Source organism: Mixophyes fleayi, chromosome 1 (assembly GCF_038048845.1).
Source record: "Mixophyes fleayi isolate aMixFle1 chromosome 1, aMixFle1.hap1, whole genome shotgun sequence".
Lineage (NCBI taxonomy): Eukaryota > Metazoa > Chordata > Amphibia > Anura > Limnodynastidae > Mixophyes > Mixophyes fleayi.
Window position 1 is genome coordinate 181,639,884 of NC_134402.1, and position 19,032 is coordinate 181,658,915.

The 19,032-nt window shown below is 36.9% G+C and overlaps 2 protein-coding genes across 6 annotated transcripts in view; both read right to left on the reverse strand.

Annotated features, from left to right (window-relative positions):
* The window catches only part of NRG1 (neuregulin 1), a 118,317-nt gene that overhangs the window by 48,109 nt on the left and 51,176 nt on the right, over window positions 1-19,032 (reverse strand). For 4 of the 5 annotated variants that reach the window (XM_075204594.1, XM_075204592.1, XM_075204593.1 and 1 more), the window contains exon 1: window positions 14,401-15,004. The exons of the other annotated variant lie outside the window; for it this stretch is intronic. In XM_075204594.1, the coding sequence (XP_075060695.1) occupies window positions 14,401-15,004 (604 nt within the window). Of the gene's footprint in view, window positions 1-14,400; window positions 15,005-19,032 lie in introns of those variants that run through there. 5 annotated transcript variants of the gene reach the window in all.
* On the reverse strand, window positions 15,277-15,981 carry LOC142145739 (uncharacterized). The gene has a single exon (XM_075204596.1). The coding sequence runs from the start codon at window positions 15,448-15,450 to the stop codon at window positions 15,280-15,282; it is 171 nt and encodes a 56-aa protein (XP_075060697.1). The 5' UTR covers window positions 15,451-15,981; the 3' UTR covers window positions 15,277-15,279.

Consider the following 19,032-nt stretch of genomic DNA (forward strand, 5'->3'; position numbering starts at 1 on the left):
CGTTTAGCTACATTGGTGATCTCCTTATAAACTAAATTGTTGCCCATTTACTTGTGGTCTGAACCGTGATCTAGATAACAATATTGCAATAGAGAATAAAGTACCTCCAAAAAAAGTGACTATTCACCCATTTCATCACCAGTAACACGTTTATTTCAGGAAACTTTCAATATCTTGGAGAGAGTAAGATACCACAGAGCCAATGTCGGCAATTGAAAGTTTACGCTCTAAAATTGCTCCATTGTACTTTGTCAAGTACCTGCATCCTTAGCCTCTACCATATGTATAGGTACTTTTAAACATGTATGGTAATCCTGTTTCATTTGGATAAATGTTAGAGGTCAGGGGCACACGCAGGGGGGGTTTCTGGTTCTCCAGAAACCCCTCCCCTCCGTGAAGAACAGGGGGCTAAACAGTGCCCCTACATAGTGGCACTGTACAATACAGCACCGCCGCGGACGTTTCTTTGACAGCGCTGCGGCTGCTGTACAATACAGTACCGCCGAAATGGAGCTGCGCATGTGGCCGCACATGAGCAGCAGCTCTCTCTATATATTTTTTCCTTTGTGCACCCCTGGAGGTATATATAATACACAATTAACTCTTTTATTGACATGATCCTATGGGCATGTCTGCTTGAATACACCGCTATGGCGCAAGGGCAAAGTCATTATAAGACATGTCACATTCAAAGAGCTGTGAAAAACCACAGCAATATATGGGGCAGAGTTATGGAAATATATGTAATCCTTATGAACAAAACACGGTTCACATTTGCAATTTCCAATTTGTTCAAGATTATTGTGTATAATAAATATAGTGACTTTTGCCACTTTCTCATTGGATGTTTAGTTTTGAATCTGTACTGATATTGTTTTTAAAGTAATCCAAATGATTTTGTAACACTAACTTTACTGTTGTGTGTTTTGAAAAATGTTTTGAAAAATGAAAAACCCAAACACCCAAATTCCTAATTAAGACTCAGAGAAAAAATAGCTAACTAGAGATACAAAAAAAAGTGTTTTGTTAGTTCTATGCCAAAAACGATATCCAGCAACTAAATGGTTAATGGGACTATACCAGCTATAAGCCTGATTAGGATGGAACACAGAGAAACAGTGGTCTTTCAGGAATTACCAGACACAGAGTAAGATGACCTGCCAACGGCCATAATAAACTAACTGCACTTCACTAAACATTTCCCATAATTAGATAAATGTGAATAAAAAGCTCAGCTAAAGAATAGCAATTTAACAGTTCATTGATATACAGAAAATATAATATGACGTCTTAAATATTTAAAAGCAGAATTTATACTGAAAATATTTACTTAATCAAAGTTGGGATAAGATCTTTGACCATGCATCTTATACTTTAGAGACTGAACTCTAATGAGTCATGTCTACTCTTTTTTTCGGTTTTTCACATCATGCATTCACACTAGGTCTGTTGTTAAGTGGTGAGTCAGCACAGTCATTATAAATCTCTGGATATTAAAGAAACTTGACAGCATCTCATTGACCTCTTGCATTACAACCAAGGATAAATGTAAGAAACGTGAGTGTAGGAATTAAGTAAAATGTATATTATCAAGGACATTACCGTGTTCTGAGGTTAGGGGATAAAGAAATGTTTATTTGTTTACTGGCTTCCTGTCCCCTACAGAATCCTTTTCAAACTCCTGACCATCACTTGCAAGGCTCTATCCCAGTCTACTGCCCCCTATATCTCTAACCTCCTCTCCATTCACACTCCTGCCCGCTCCCTGCACTCGGCCAATGACCGTGGCCTCTCCTCCACTCTGATCACCTCTTCCCACTCCAGAATCCAGGACTTCTCCCGTGCAGCCCCCCTTCACTGGAACAACCTCCCTCTCTCCATCCTTCTCTCTGCTAATATGTGCTTTTCAAATGGGCACTTAAAACTCACCTGTTCCTCAAAGCCTACCAACCTACCATCTAACCGCCTCATCTCCTCCGCTCGTTCTCCCCTCTCCCCTCTCTCCTCCCGGCCCCCCTTTTCTCTCCCCAATACTTCAACTGGCTCCCCTTTGTGCCTTATTTAAGGGCCCTCTTCCCTCCTGTCTCCATACCCGTTCTTCTGTTATGTTTTTACTGCATTAGCCTGCCTGGAGTTTCTGAAATATTGGTATTTTTTGTTTATTGTTCAGTAGTGTTTCACCTTTTATAGTCTACTGTTTGTGCTGTGTATGGCGCCGCGGATACCTTGTGGCGCCTAACAAATAAAGGATAATAATATTAATACTGTGAATTATTATCATTATTTGTACATTTATAATTAAATTTATTTAATTCAGGAAAATATTCTTTAATGAGGGCACAGGCAGTAAAGTATAATGTTAAGCATGGAACAACAAAATCATGCATTTGGCCAGGTCAATGATTTGGAATGATTAGCCAAAAAATGTGTTTGGTATTTTGCATTATCTTCATATAATGTATTTCTAATCATCTTTCTAAAGTAAATATGGAGTGCCCATTCCCTTATGAGAAAAATGGGATCCTTCCCTGGAGTCTGGGAGTTTGTTTGACATGAACCACCAACTGGAGCAGCTATATGAACATGTTATTGGTCTGCTGGGAACTATTTGACGTCAGTTCCATAACTACTGCACATTTTCATCTTGGTATATCTTTGTAGCAGGTAGAAACATAGGCACAAGCGAATAGGAAAAAACACATTCCTGTTAAAACTACACTGTAATTTCATTCTGGTGACAGTGCTAAGGCCAACAGTTACAAATGGAAATACAGAATCCGTCTGGATGTTTAATTTACAAGACTTGTATTTCATATGTCACGTTGTCAATACCTACTGTATAGTTGTGCCTCTTTGTAAGACAGGCCATGTGAAGCCTCCTACAACTCTTACATTTGTTCAACGTTCACTATGCTATTTACTAAGAATTAGCAGTCTTCCATAGTCTTCGCTATTTACTTGTATAACTAACCTACCAAAAGTAAATATATATATTATGTGAAATTGAATAAATATGTCCTAATACAACTTAAAAAATAGTTAATTTATACTGCAAATAAATGTGGGTCAATCTGAACAGTACAGTAGTATAATAAAAGTTATATCATAATAGTTACATTTCTAAGGTTACTGAAAAAGAACATAAAATAAATATTTGCATGAAAATATCAATATGTTATTATCTATATAATGTGCTACAGGTACAAACTTCTTACTAACTGTTTGGTTTCTGCTATGTTTCTGGTTTTCCGGTTCCCTCCCACAATCCAAAAACATACTAGTAGGTTAATTGTCTGAAATCAAATGGACCCCAGTCTCTCTATCCCTCTCTGTGTGTGTGTGTGTGTGTGTGTGTGTGTGTGTGTTAGGGAATTTAGATTATAAGCTCCAGTGGGGCAGGGACTGATGTGAGTGAGTTCTCTGTACAGCGCTGCGGAATTAGTGGCGCTATATAAATAACTGCTGCTGCTGCTGATATATTGAAAAGGGAATAAAATGTGTTAACCTAAGGCTGCTAACACATGTACACATTTGGTTGGCTGATTAAGTCATCTTTCACCAAATTGACCAAACCATAGCTCTCTGTAAGCTCTCTGTATGAGAACTGACCAAGTGGAAATGCTGCTTTAATAAGAAAAATAGTGTCATGATCCAGGTAGAATAACCAATCAGTGATCAGTGTGCTAACTTGTCCTGACATCTCATGAATTACTGTGCTATTCTGTTATGCTTAAGGCTCCATTACGTAATGTAACAAAATGACATGCCCACAATACATGAAGGCGCCAATGAGTCTTAATATATATGCAAATGTTTATGACAGTACATACTCCGTCCTATGCCAATTAAGTTGTATAACATGTTTTATGTTGATGTTCTGGCTTTGTTTAATTATTATGAGGTTGTTGCTATGTTAATAGCTGTGAAATAGGTAGACATTGATCAGGAGTGCCTGCAACATGTGGAACATGACCAACAGTAGACACTTAGGACCCAATGCCAAGTTAGGAGCAAAGAGCAAAAAAAGAAGCACATTTGCACTTTGGTAAAACCATGTTGCACTGCAGGTGGGCAAATTTAATATATGTGGAAAGATTTATAGTTCTAACTACACATATATAGATCAACTCTAAATTGCAGTGTAAACATAAAGCTGCCCACAATTTGTATAATATATGCAAAAGCAACCAGTAATCCCCCTTTATCTAAAATATAAATTAATTAATTTTAGAAAACTTGTATTTGCACCATGCCCCCTTGCATTTGGTTGCATGGTTTGTCCAGGGGCAAATTTCTTCCTTTATTTTTGCTTTGCTTCTAACTCTGCATTAGGCCCTCAATTTACACTGTATTTACAATATCTGTAAAGAGGTTAAGCGAAATATATAAATTTCTAGTTCTTGTTCTTTGGTACAGAGATTTTCTTTATGATGTTTATCATTTGATATCATGTTTCAGCCTTCCTTCTCATTAATTGTATAGAAAAATGTTTTTTGTTATATATGTTTTGTTCGTACTAAATAATGTAAGACTTGAATCTTAAGATTGTACGCCCGTTCTTTGAAATAACTAGGATGTGAGCAGACATCTGCTGCAGGTTATGAAACAGAATACCACCCTGTGCATACTGGGATGTGATGGGAGCACTAAAAAGCTTTGGAAATACTAAGTGGATTAGTCCTGTGCTAAGATAATTGATCATTGAGGAACATCAATCACGAGAACAGGATTGTACATGTTAATGCGCACTTCACATCACTGACTTGCCCTGAGAGAGGAAAAAATTTGAAGAGCTAACTTAAAGGAAGAGAACCTGTAAAATATAGCAGCTGCAATTGGTGATTTAAATTTTATTCTAGTGGTAAAGAATTGAAATATTGGCATCCTGGTTAGATCTATAATACCAATATGTTTCCTACAATGCAGACCGGACAAGCACTGTATGTTTGAAAAAAACCAATTAAATTAGCAGGGCATTAAGGCAGAAAGATTATTGATAACAAGAAAATCCCCCAAAGGACATTTATATCTTTACTGCTATGTCATGATGTATTACTTCTAGTATAACACTAATCTGCTCAAGTCTAACTTATTGGAAAGGGCTAATTATTGTGCATTAAAGGACACTCATCACCTACACTCAGTGAAGGCAGCCAGGGGTGTAACTAGACATTTGTGGGCTCCATAACTACATTTTTTAAGGGATGCATGTATCACCCAATGTGGAAAAAGTCACAATTATACATGGAGCTTTGACAGAAAACGTGGCTCCCCTCACCTATGGACCCCATAGCAGTAGCAGCTCCTGCACCTATGGCAGTTACACCCCTGAAGGCAACCATTTGTGGGCCTATCCACTATTCATGCAAATGCAGCCTACAATTTCAGTAGGAACAAAAAGGCCCATGCTTCAGTTATGCCCCTAAGTCCTGGTGATAGCACAGGCCATATTCTTATACATATTGGTAAAATCTACGAAATATATTCACTAATTCTAATGTTAAATAATGGCTTACTGTGAGAATGCATCACCATTCAATCAAGGATTAATTTACAGAACACTGCATTTATTGAAACCATCGCATTCACCAGGAAAGAGAGCAAAGAGAGGAAATTAATCTGGAGGTCATATGTGACACCATTGAAGACCACACGTTGTCCCTCAGAATGCCTGTTGTACACCAGTGACAATAGATCACTTTAATTTTTTGGCTGACGTACCCATAGCCAAACCGAGGGGGGGGGTCCTACTTCCTAGTGCCTGGAAACCCCCCTCCAAGCCTGGGGTACTGTATAATTGAGGTGGCTGGACCCTGCCCCTACTTCACACGGCTCTGCTTGAAAAGGGAGAGCTGTGTGCACCTAACAGTATTCCACGTAGCATTGCCCATGTATATTATGGGAATAGGAAGAGTTGGAGAGCAGCCAAGCATTGTCTAAAATTATAGCCACGCCCCCATGCATGCTGGTCACGCCCACTGGTGGCGTGGTGTGGAAACCCCCTTCTACAAATCCTGCGTTTGCCCCTGGTACCCACCTACAACTTTTTCATTGTGTGTTCCATTCTATCTTTCTACTGTGTATCAGCCATTTCATCAGACCTGGTTTATGTTTGTTGCTCTTGGATATGAGTTATGAGCTCTGCACTGCTCTGTGTATTGGCTGCAGCTGTGTACAGAGAGGAGCATTATGCTCTATCCAATAAGCAGAACGCCCCTTTCATTTTCTACTGAAAAACAATTCTATCTGTAGCTTACACTACCCTTAAGTCGCATCTCTAGGCTTTACCAAGAAGTAACTTTGAATAAAAACATCTCATGTAACCTGTTAGATTAAGCAAGAAATGTTACAATGAAGCATTTTACTAGTCCCCACAGTCAACCATCTAATAGTACTTTAGTTATATATCTTTCAGCTATTAGTAATTATAACATTCAGAAGAAAATAGGAAATGAAAGTTATAGATTACATGGAACAGTTCAATGTTATTGTAAGTAATTCTACTACTAATATTACTACTAATAATAATATTAATAGTTTCTTGAAAACCATGCCTGTTCGTGTTTTCATAAACACTTGTATACTTTCCCCCATTTGTTCATGTCTTACTAATCATCTGGTTATATGTAATTACTGCATTGCATTCTTGACCTCAAACTAAGCAAATTAAATATAACTTAACACTAAGTAGTTTACAATATAAAAAAATATTCAACTGTACATTGTTAAAAATAATAGAAATGTAATGTTTAATTTAACATTATGTTGAACAATTATTATCTTACACAAAAACACTCCTAAATATGATTTTGAAAATAGTTATAACTAATAAAGGAGAATTAATAAAAGCAAAGATTCCAAATGATACTTAATTAAGTATGAGATATGTGCTGATAAAATCTGTAGCGTTAACAACTTGCACAGACCCCAACAGATTTAGAGGCCTATTTATCAAGACCTTGCAACATTGAAGATTTTCTTTCACTGCTATCGCAGTGATAGAAAACCTTCGGCTGCACAATTTATGAATGAAAATGTTACTGGAGCAGCTGAGCGGTGATCAGCTCCCTGGATATACTGGCTGGCAACGGTAGGAGGAGTCTTACTGCAGACCAGGCCAGTGCAGGGTCCCGTTGGGTAAGCGTGAGACTCTTTGCGCACTAGAACTGAAAGCCCGGACTTGGTCTTAAAAAAAATAAAATATATAGTTTCATAAGAAACAAAACTTTATTTAAAGATAAGAAAGGAAAACACTTTATTAAAATAAAGCATTTTTTCCTCGGCTGGCCATCAGCTGTCGTTATCCTGAGGTACTCGTACTGCCGCTGTCCTTTGTAAATAGGCTTCCCCCAGGTTCTGTATGCACAAGCTATGTTGGAGTCTTCCGGGGAAGGCTACCTAATAGCCATAACCGGTCTTGGGGCTTTGTTAACTAGAGGGAGAAGCCCTAAATCCAGCAAAAACTTTTCGCTGTATTCAAGGCTTTTCACCCATTGATAAATAGGCCACTTAATATTTCAAGGGTTTACGTTCTTCCTTTTTAATATGCAAACCAACCAACCAATTTGAATGATGAGACAAGTAGTGGAGATACATATATCACATTCCGGGTGCCTATAATTTATCATAAATAGAAGAAACCACATTTTAAAATGAGTGATGACACAGAGGTATTGAATTCATACAAATAAGACATAGACAAATAATGATTGAACTTACGATTGTTATTTTTTGGCATTTACATAATTATACATGTCAATTACTTTAATGATTCACCAAATCATGTCAATGTGGAAGGTCCATATAGAATGCCAATCACATAGATGGATTACTGAATGAACCGTGCAGTTCGGTGTAAATAAGAACACCCACAAATCCACTTTAAAATAGATTGTTTGATCAGGCTAATAAAACATATATTTTGTTTTAGTTGCCTCATTTAATATATAGAACAGCATGCTATAGATTGTCAAATGGTAGAGCACTGCAGTAATATGATCACACACACAGCAACTATGTCTTCTCTAACCCATTCAACCTCAATACCATCATCCCTTCTTTATATAATTGAATTAATACTGCATACATGCATACATTACTTGGTGGGGTCTGAAAATAGATCTGTCTATCCAAGTTTTAATGATCAGACTTGAGATGTATATTAAAACACATCTGTTAACCACCACTAATATAGTAAAACTAAATATATTACTTTTAAATAGACAATACAGAAAAAGCGCCAACAAAAACTATAATAAATAAATAAATGTTCAGTCTTCTAATGATGTGTGAAATTAAGCAAACAATGACAGTTATTGCTATATATAAAGAAAAAAAACCATTTTTAATGAAATGAAATGTTTTGTTTAATAATACTTATTTACAGACAAATATTAGATTAAGAGTTATTAAGTAACAACTTACATTTTATGTACAGCATAAGCAAAAAACTGAATTTGTATAAAATGTTCTACTTTATGCTGTTTGTCTACAACAATTTGGGCATTGTACCTCCTATTACAAGGCTACTTATGTTGTATTGTTTAAGGTTAAGTTGCTAGTATATTTTCTATGTTAATATCTTCTGCCATGTGTATTAAATTGTGTTCTTTCTCCAAGTTCAAAAATATGGAGGCACTACAAATGCCAAACACCAGTAATGTTTTATAAAGGAGAAAAGGAAATCCCCAGATGACTTGTATGCATTTATAATATAAGAATAGCTACTTATCACCTGCCAAATTAAATTGACCCCAAGTTAACTCTTTAAATATCGAATATCAGGTTATATTTTGAACAGGCATCCAGCTGTCTGCAAGGAAACAGCTACTAAATCATATGGGAGCAGAACTAATTAAGGCCTGAAACGTGTAACAGAAAGGTGACAGAGTCTTGAATGGCTTTGTTGACAATGAACATTTAATAAATCAGGAGCACAGGGCATCCAGGAATCACAGAGATTTTGCTTACATCAAAACAAATATTCACAAAGGCAGAGAAGAGAGCAAGTATTACATTTTGGTGCACAAACACTAAACAGTCTGAATTTTATTACATATAATTTACAATAATTTTAAAAACATCTTTATTTCTCTTTATTAATATATGAACTTACATTATCTCAATGAAGATAGTGTTTCAGCTAATTTATTAAAACATGTAAAGTGTGATGAGTAAAAAAAAAGTATGTTGGGAGTAATCTCATTATTATAATATTTATCTAAATAGTACATTGTAATAAGTCCTCAAGATAGAAATCAGCCTAGGCTAATTATAGCTGTAATAGGATCCTTGGCAATTATTGATTAAAGAGCTGTTAGTTATTCTCTTGGATCATGGAGTTACTGGATAGTTGTGGATTTTTATATTAGTGCTTAGCAGATTAGTACTAAAGAAGACTGGACTAACAGTGAATCACAAATTGTATAACAGCAATATTGAAGCTGTGGATTGTGCTCACCTACTTTTAAATTAAATGATAATTTTGAATTACCTGATATGGTTACACAAAATAGTCTCTGGCTCATGGATTAACTCTTTCTCATAAGTAGCGAGTCACTGGGTTATAAGTAGTTATAATATCCTAACTATCCCTCGCAGACTATACCACATTTTAATGCTATGCTTAAATGTCTTTACTCCATGTGGGTATCTAAGTTCAATGATAGCTTACTCAACGCGATCTTAAGTATCTCTATCTCACACAGATAGCGAGAAGCCTAATAATACAAAAAGTAACACACTAACTATCCCTCGCAGATCTAAGCCTCATTGTAATCCTACACTGATGTCACATTTTTTTATTCATTTGTAATATGTAAATTAGTAGTCTAATGTAATTTTAAGATATAAATTGAGGACATGAGATTTCCAGCGTACAAGCTGATGCATGTTTTACTGCTATATGCTTTGTCAAGGCAAAAGAATATGATTTATCAAGGCTATATACCTTGACAAAGTATGTAGTAGAGAAACGCGCTTCGGAGTGTACGTTACGGATCTCATGTCCCCAATTTATGTTAAAAGTGAATTAGACTACTGATCTACATGCTACAAATGAATCAAACTATATAACATCAGTGTAGAACTACAATGCGGCTTAGGTCCGCAAGGCATAATTAGTGTGTTACATATTGTATTATTTGGCAATTTGCTTACTCACCGCAATCTTAGGTATCTCTACCATTGAATTTAGATATTTACATGGGTGGCATAGTCTGCGAGGGATAGTATAACATTATCAGATGTTAAATTATCATTTAATTTTTATGTAGGTGAGCACAATCCACAGGTCCCCTATGAGTGTTATCAGGGGCTGGTTGAGCAGGGGAACTTCTGCTCCCTGGGTTGGTACCATAGTGGGTTGCTTTGGGCTGGATCGATGGGCTGCCTGCATTTTGTTCCCCCTAAAACTTGCCAGCCAGCCCCTGGGTGTCATACAACTGGTGATTTACTGTTAGTCCAGTCTTATGTGGTACTAATCTGCTAAATTCTAATATAAAAATCTATCTAACTATCCATTAACTCCATCATCCAAGAGCATAACTAACAGTCTTTAATCAATAATTACCAAGAATACTATTACAGATATAATTAGCCTAAATTGATTTCTACTTTGAAAACCATATTTTAATAAATAGAAATAAATTTGTGTTTTTTACATTTTTGAAAATTATGTTATAAAATTCAGACTGTTTGCAATACTTGCTCTCTTTTCTGAGAATATGCAATATTTGCAATATTTCATTAAATTGGAAACTTTTACATTAATAATGTTTCAAGTCAACTGGTAAAAACAAAATCAAATGAGTCAGATAGTTGATTTCAGATTTCTAGTACCAATTGAAGTTCACATATGTCCAAGTTGCTTGTATATATATATATATATATATATATATATATATATATGTGTGTGTGTGTGTGTGTGTGTGTGTGTGTGTGTGAATACATAGCAACTAAAGAATGGCTTCACATTATTTCCTGTTAAAGAGGTGATTTTTGTCAGATTCTAATTGTTTCTTTATATATTATATACAGGTATATTATATACATGGTATATATACAGTATACTGATAACAGGCCCTGCCTCATTAGAATTTACCTTCTTAATCCCTGCCACAAGCACACACCCACCCACACACCCCCCCCCCCCCCCACACACACACACACACACTCTAGAGTCATTATTGTCAGAAGCCAGTCAACCTACCAATATGTTTTGGGACTGTTTGAGGAAACTGGATCACCTGGAGGACACCCACAAATGGGGAGTACATACAGGCTCCACACATTATGTGCAATGATATGTGGATGTATAATATAATATATACACACATAAAAGACTCCCTCCATTCGGATGAGAATAAAATGAAAAATCTTTTTTAGAGTCTTGTCTCCCAAGGTTTAGATTCCAAACTTATCATTAATAGGATATAATTTACTTCCTTTTACATTTCCTCCTGCAACTTTACTAAAGAGGTTGCTCGCTCTAGCTATATTCTGTGCTTTTCAGCCGTGTTTTTATAACTACATGATGTTTGTTTTTTCTTAATCCCTGGGTGCAACACAATTCTTGCATTAGATACAATTATATTATGAAAATAACCTACTCTGTCTTCTCATATACAGACATGTCTGAAAAGTAAAGCATTAAACAGTCATTTTTATCCCAGTAAGGCTGATAAACCCTTAACTATCTCTGTTGACATATTTACAGATTGTTGAGCATATTGACTGACACATTAACGCAACATTGCTATATGTTGTCCAGTAAATGCAGAGTTTTGGTCAGTGTTGACTCTACATGGACACAATGAATCTCCTTCCATATCTAGATTACATTTTGCTACTTTTGTAAAAACAAAACAGCTGTCTCACCTAATCAATATTGATTTTGTATTGGATTTCTGAAATGAAACCTCTTCCAGTATGTTTTGAAACAATTCAGATTGTGATCTCTTAAGATCTCTTACATTCTGCATTGAATAAAAACATGTTGGTTCCATTTGTATAAGGATGCTAGGATATACCTTTGTTATATTATATGCTTGCTTTACAGTAGACTATGCTAACCTTGACTCAAATATCTGCAGAATGGTATGACAAGAATGCATATTCTTTATCCCATAATGTGATTGTAGCAACAATAGCAAGGATTTGTAAGCTGTTTTAACCATTGTATCATTAAATATTGATGCTTTAGGAGAAATAGAACTGAATTAGCTATTCTGAAATATGAACCGGGCACTCCCATATATGGCAGAGGAAGCACAGTTGCAAGACAATGATTATTAGAATTCACTGCCTGATCATCTTTCTTAATTGCTGAACCAATGTGCTCTCTCTATGGCTATGTTCTTAAAGTAGTCTAGGGCCTTCTTTTAATCAGAATCAACAGGATGTTTATAATAACCTTGCTGAACTACATTAACTGTTTTCTCCACCTTCATGCTTGCTCAGACAGTGCGCCATGCACCCACTACTTTTTAGGTGAGATCTTTTCATAAAAACGGCAGAATCACTGTTATATAGGTAGCAGAAAGCAAAGATCTCAGCTTTGCTTTTGTTCTGTATTCCACTCAGCTTATTAATAATGCACACAAAAGCATTAGAGAGACAGGAAAAAAATGAAAGTACATTGAGACATTCAATTTAATCTGCCCATTCAGGTGTGTGGTACTGAAATAATAAATGTTGCTATAATTTGTAGACAAAACAAAACTTTATGACATTAAATAGGTACTACAGGGCCAGGAAATGTGTACATTAGCTTTTTCTCCTCATACCTTGTTTGACTTCAATATCTATTTTCCTATCTGTCTCCCTCCCCCCAGCACCGACCATAAAGTAAAATCAATTATACATTACCAGGCTATGACCTTGAAGGATATATTTACATGGAACCTGCTTGTTACATAGAGAGATACATTCAACATAACAGGATTGCTCCTTGTGTAACTGTTGTGTGTGTGTTTGTGCTTAATACTGACTCTTTCATTGTATATTTCCTTTTATATTTGCTGTTTTCAGTCATTTTTAGTCAGTTCCTCCCTTTTAGCATTGCCATGTTTTTTCTATTCCAAATATTGGTCAAAAATCCTTAATTTTGGACAGAAAAGCTGTCATCACTTATATCTTATCATAAGAATGTTCACATTAAGCTCAAACAATTTTGCTTTTCCTTTTCAATGATGTTGTTGGGATAGTCAAATATTATAAAGGTAAACTTGTGATGAGATAACAATTAATAAATCAAATCCGGACAAAGAACTCTTCTGTTGGAAAAAAAAAATCAAACCAAAGTTGCTTTTTTTTTACAGTTCTGCTTCCTTGTGAACAAAATGGAGTTTACAACACGCCCTTAAACTTGTGAAAAGAATGATGTCGCAGATAGAGATGGAACCTGTTACCCAAATGGAATGCCAAGCAGGTGCACTCGTCACCTGATTACATGTTTAGACATACATACAGTGTCATTCCAAGGGAAGGACAAACATGACAAGGTTAAACATCTACATAATATCAATAAAATACAGTGTAAAACCAGGAAAAGGTATGATGAATAGCAACAATGAACCACACAAAGTCTGTGAATTTACAGCCATATTTCAGGTATTTCTGTTAACCCAATCTGGGGGTGTGAGTTTATGAATATAGGATTCATGTAAGTGTCAAAAGGATTCATTCAGACTTTTTATGTGCATTCAGTCTTTGCACTTCAATGCATTTAATCATTTTTACTGTATATTAATCAACGCCTACACTGGAAGTCTGTAACAAAATGAATAGTCCCTGGTGATTTTAAAGACTAGGCAGTAGTTTTTATTTATAGGCAAATAGATTATTTGTCTTGATGTGCTAAGAGTTCAAATATGGTGCTCTGATTCCTGATCTTAAAGTAGCTATTTTCAGGTTACAAACACACCTTTTGTTGAGTCTCACGCACATTTTTGTGTAGACATCTAGTTTGTTTTGACGGTAGATAAAGCTTTATCAGTAGTAACGTTTGATTCTTTAGTACTAGTGGTATTTACAACTATAAATACGTTTTGGTACAAGCATTTAAGAGCAAATTGAACAGTATCATTAAAATATTTTCAAGCACACAAACCAGATGTAAATGCATTCGTAAAAATAAATATTTAGCTTATTGGGAAAAACCTGCTTACCAGACTTACAATTATCAATCTGTAACTAGTTATACAGTTATTTAGAGCATTTTGCACAATAGCTTGTCCACTATGAGACTGAGTTTCTTTTATCTGAGCATTTTTGTATATAGATTAATAAGACCTTAATGGAGCATTTTCAGAGATAACATATCCTTTATCCTGGTCCCATTAGGATTAATACATTATGTTGAGAAATAAAAAGTTAGACATTGGTACAAACCATACTTACCCTTTTTTGTAGTGACTGGTGTACTAGATTCTGAAGCTCCTAGACGATTTACTGTAGAAGGCTGATAGATTTTTTCCACCGAAGTAACTTTTGGTAAAATATTGTCTGTGGAAAGTGACTGAAAAGTAGGTTCTGTAGGTAAAAGTGAGGCTCCGACTTCCACAGTAACCTGAACTTTAGTTTCCGCAGTAGAAATAAGAACGGGCAGAGTAAATACAGTAGATGGTACCAATGCACTTGGTGCAGAGTCAGCATAAATGATAGGATCTTGGCCTATTCTCCCAGGATCCAAATGCGTCGGAGAGTCATATTCAAATATTTTGTCTACAAATACCCACTTAAGGCCAGCGATACAAAGGCAGAGGCTTATCAGGCATGCCAGTATGGGCAGGATACAGATCTTTTCTGAGCTAAGGCAGATTCTCAGCCTGTCTGCCTCCAGGCACACACAGCAGGTAATAGCTAGGCCTGCTATCCCCTGGGTAGCTCCATCCTCAGCTTGAGTCTCTGGCATGCTTCCTTCATCTTGAAGTTCAGTGGAGGGAGGGTCTGAGCTCTGCTCAGAGCAATGATTCTGAAAACCCTCTGCAGTATCCCCAGGCATCTTATAGGCATAAATCTCAATCACCTCGACTTAGTAAAACACAAATTTGTACGTGGTCCATTACCAGAACAACAAGGGGGGCATACAGTAAGAAACAATGCTGCATGTTACATTGCAAATCAATACAGAGTCTAAGTAGAAGATCATTACCAGTGAAGCAAGTAAAATATAATTCTTTAGTCAAAGAGAGTGGCTTGTTCATGCTCTTCTTTGACAGTTTAGTAGTTGGTTGTGCATGCTTCTCACACCCTTACAAAGAGTTGTTATTTAGTTAGTTAGGTTACCCAATAGCCAAGAGTGAATTGCTGTATTCTCACCTGGAGCATAGGATGATAGTATCTGCTTGGCAGAATATAGCTGTCATGAAGTAGCAACAACAAGAAAGGCAGTAGGATCAGCAGTAGCAGCAGCAGCAGATGAGACAGCAGTGACAGCAGCAATATCATCCTGTTGTGTTAAAGCTACGAGTGAAAGAGGCTGAATCATTACAGAGCAGCAGGTGCTTGCTCTCTGAGCATCACTGCAAACACTATTATTACAGGCTGTGACTTGATAGGAACGATAGTGAGAGCTGTGTGGTTACTCCCTTCTCTTTTCCTTCCTTTGCTCAGTCTTCTTCAGCATCCTTGTTTTGTCTTTCGTTTTTAGAACAGGAGATTTTCCCTATCCACTTAACCAGTCATGCACCTTATCACTAAGATTCTCCTTTCCCATCTGACTGCTCTCCCCCACCCACTGCAGGGCTGGTCTGAATAAAATTAGTGCATTCAGCAACACAGTACGAACAGTGACTTCCTACTTTATCCAATTAGAAGGAATGAAGGCCATCAAATCAGAGGAGACAGCAGGCTGCATTTATGACATTTTTCTCTCTCCTTCAGTTTGTGTTTTCACCTTTCTTCTACTGTTTAGTTAGAGAAAGGCGCAGCAATCGATTACAGCAATCTTACCAGGCTACAATGGGGAGGAGATGGAGATGGTAGCCGTAGAGGCAGGACCCAAAGCTTAGCAGGTCTGATATTCGAGTCCTCCCAAGAGAGAGACTTTTTTTTCTAACTGCTGTTTCCTCTAGCCTTCTGCTCTTGTAAGTTTATCCATCAGTGAAACAGCATTTTGTGAGACTCAAATAGTACAAGCATTGGTAAAGGGTTATCTTTTTGCACACAAAACCCCCAACAAGGAACATAGATCCAGATGACTATAATATTTTATAATTGTTCAGTAGCTGATTCATCTAATATATATTAATGTAGCTTATACACAGCTCGCTCCTTAAAATTAGTCTGCTACAGGGCAGAAAAAACTATAACAATGGGTGAGACGAATATTGTGATAAAGGAAATGACAGAAGTAATGTTTAGAATTCTTGTTAAACATGACAGTACAAACTTTGAGGTTAAATATTTATATGCAGATAGTGAAGTGGGTGAGTCTACAATGCAGCTCTTATTTTTGAAATATGGGGAAGGTATTAAGCATGCGACAGATTCTTTTTGCTTAAATTCTGCAGACTAATGATAGGCGTGGCAGTGATTTTGCCAAATCAAGATGTAGCTTTGCAATTCTGACTTTTTTTTTTACTTGGTATTTTAGATATGATTTGACCTAAATTAACAGTTGCATTATTTTTGTGCTAACTCAACATAGTGCAATGTAACTATAAACTAACAGAGCCATTATTAAACAAATTTTAGTAGGTATAGGAATGCTGAGTGTGTGGCAATGCAGCCATAACTGCTTAGCAAATAGCCAGTGCTGCATTTTACAGCTACATTACCATCTAATGTTAAATGTCTAAATGGGTTGTGTGTGAAATGTTTAGATTCATAATGTCCACACCATAATGTCTACACTGTTATAATGACGACCAACAAAATGTCTACATGATCATAATGTCTATACATTTAAAATGTAGACATTTATAATGTCTACACATCCAAGATGTCGACATGTAGAATGTGAACACACTGTCATAATGTCTACAGGGCTGTAATATTGACATGCAAATAAATAAATAAATAAATAAATGTAAAATGAAAAATGGCATGCCTAAAATTTGCTCAGATTACACTTGGACGTTAGATTTTATACACAGGTAACCATACTTGCCAAGTTTAAGATACTCCTGGAGGGGAAGTCAAGTAGTAAGTGTATAGGAAGGGGGGGGGGGGGGGCAAAAAGACACAATCTGCTGCAATCATTAGGAGCAATAATGCACAGAAACATTTTAAATCAACACACATTATACACAGATAGACACATTAATTTACTCAGAGTTTGCACCTCTCAAAGCCTGTCTGGTTCAGGATATCCTTTAAGCTTATAAGTACAAAAAAAGAAAAAGTACACATTTATGCAAATACAGGGCCTGATAAAGGGTTCAGACCATACTTGCCAACTCTCCCGTAATGTCCGGGAGACTCCCGCATTTTGCGAGAGTCTCACAGACTCCCGGGAGAGTGTGGCAATCTCCCGGATCTGCCCACTTCCTAGTGAAGTGAGCAGAATTAGGTCCCAAATGCCACGATTTCCGGTAAATCGCGGTGTTTGGCCCCGCCGCCCTGTCAAATGACGCGTTTGCATCATGACGACACGGGAGGCGGGTCCAAAATGACACGCATTTTGGAGGCCCGCCCTCCATCACACCCACCTTCCCCGCAGCCTCCCGGATACCAACATTCTAAAGTTGGGAAGTATGGTTCAGACCATCCTAGGCTAAAATGCTCGTAGTGCCCCCTCGTCTTCCACACCAGACGATATGAAAAGATCTATATTGCTTCTCTGATATTCCCAATCTCCATATAGTGTATTGGATTAAATCAGTTTAACTATCTCTGTAACTGCAACAAGAGATGATCAATATCACAAAATTTCAGGTCATTTACTACTTTCCTTCTGGTATGATATATTACTCAGCCCTGATGCAAAAGTACCTAGGAGTATCCATAGGTAGGGTACCATTGTATTATTTTATTCTGGAGTCACTTAGAAGTTGCACATTCTTAAAGCACATATGCAGGAGTAAAGCTAGTTCTAGGATTATGCTGATTAATTTCTTTACATCTATCCGGGTGTCTCATTCAAAAAAAAACAGAAGCACAGTGTTCCCATCTAGCACAGGCAGCTAGCAAATGCCACCCATTAATGCAGCTTGACTTTTCAATGAATACACCCACTTGCATTTCACACCCTTTCCACACTGAACTGAAATAGACACTGGTGTCATTACTCCCTCTAGGTAGAGATTTTCTGCAATAAACCAGTGGAATTTAAAGAAAGAAAATCCTGACATTAATCCATGAACATCAGAAGTGTCGTAACACAGTTGCCCACACATGGTGTTTTGGAGAAGACTAAAAAGATAGCCTTGGAGTGGAGGAATGAAATCATAAGTATAAACATATAATTGGAAGTCAAAACATTTTACTTTTTTTAATTTAACTTAAAACTATACATTTATTATGTTGGCTTAAATGGTGGTGAACTCATGTCTGCATAAGAGGGGGAGATTAATTGACACTTCAAATGTGAAGCACAATACATAAAAGGTTACAACCGATATTCTGAATGCAAATGCAAATTAAAAAAAGGGAAGACAATATCCTGTTTTACATTATTCCTGATTTCTAAACAAGCAGGGTCTGGCTGGCAAATTTTAGCCCAGGTGGTGAGACTCGAATCAGAAGCCTATTAGGAACATTTTAAAGGAAAAAATGCTGGTAGTCCAGTGACCCTGTCCAAGGTAACCCACTATGGGAGCGGCTCAGAGGAATGGGAGGTAGGTTGCAGATGCCCCCCTGCCCCACAGCAGCTGTAAAGAAGAGATCAACATCTATGGGGCATATTCAATTAGCTTTTTGATTCGCGGTAACGCGCGTTGCCGCGAAAAGTGCGCGTTCTTGCGGGTATTACGGTACCGCATTAACGCGGATTTTCGTTCGCAACCCTATGGGCTGCGAACGAAAATCCACGTTATTGCGGTACCGTGTATTACGTTTCGCGGCTGTTCCGGCGCGTTACCGCGAATC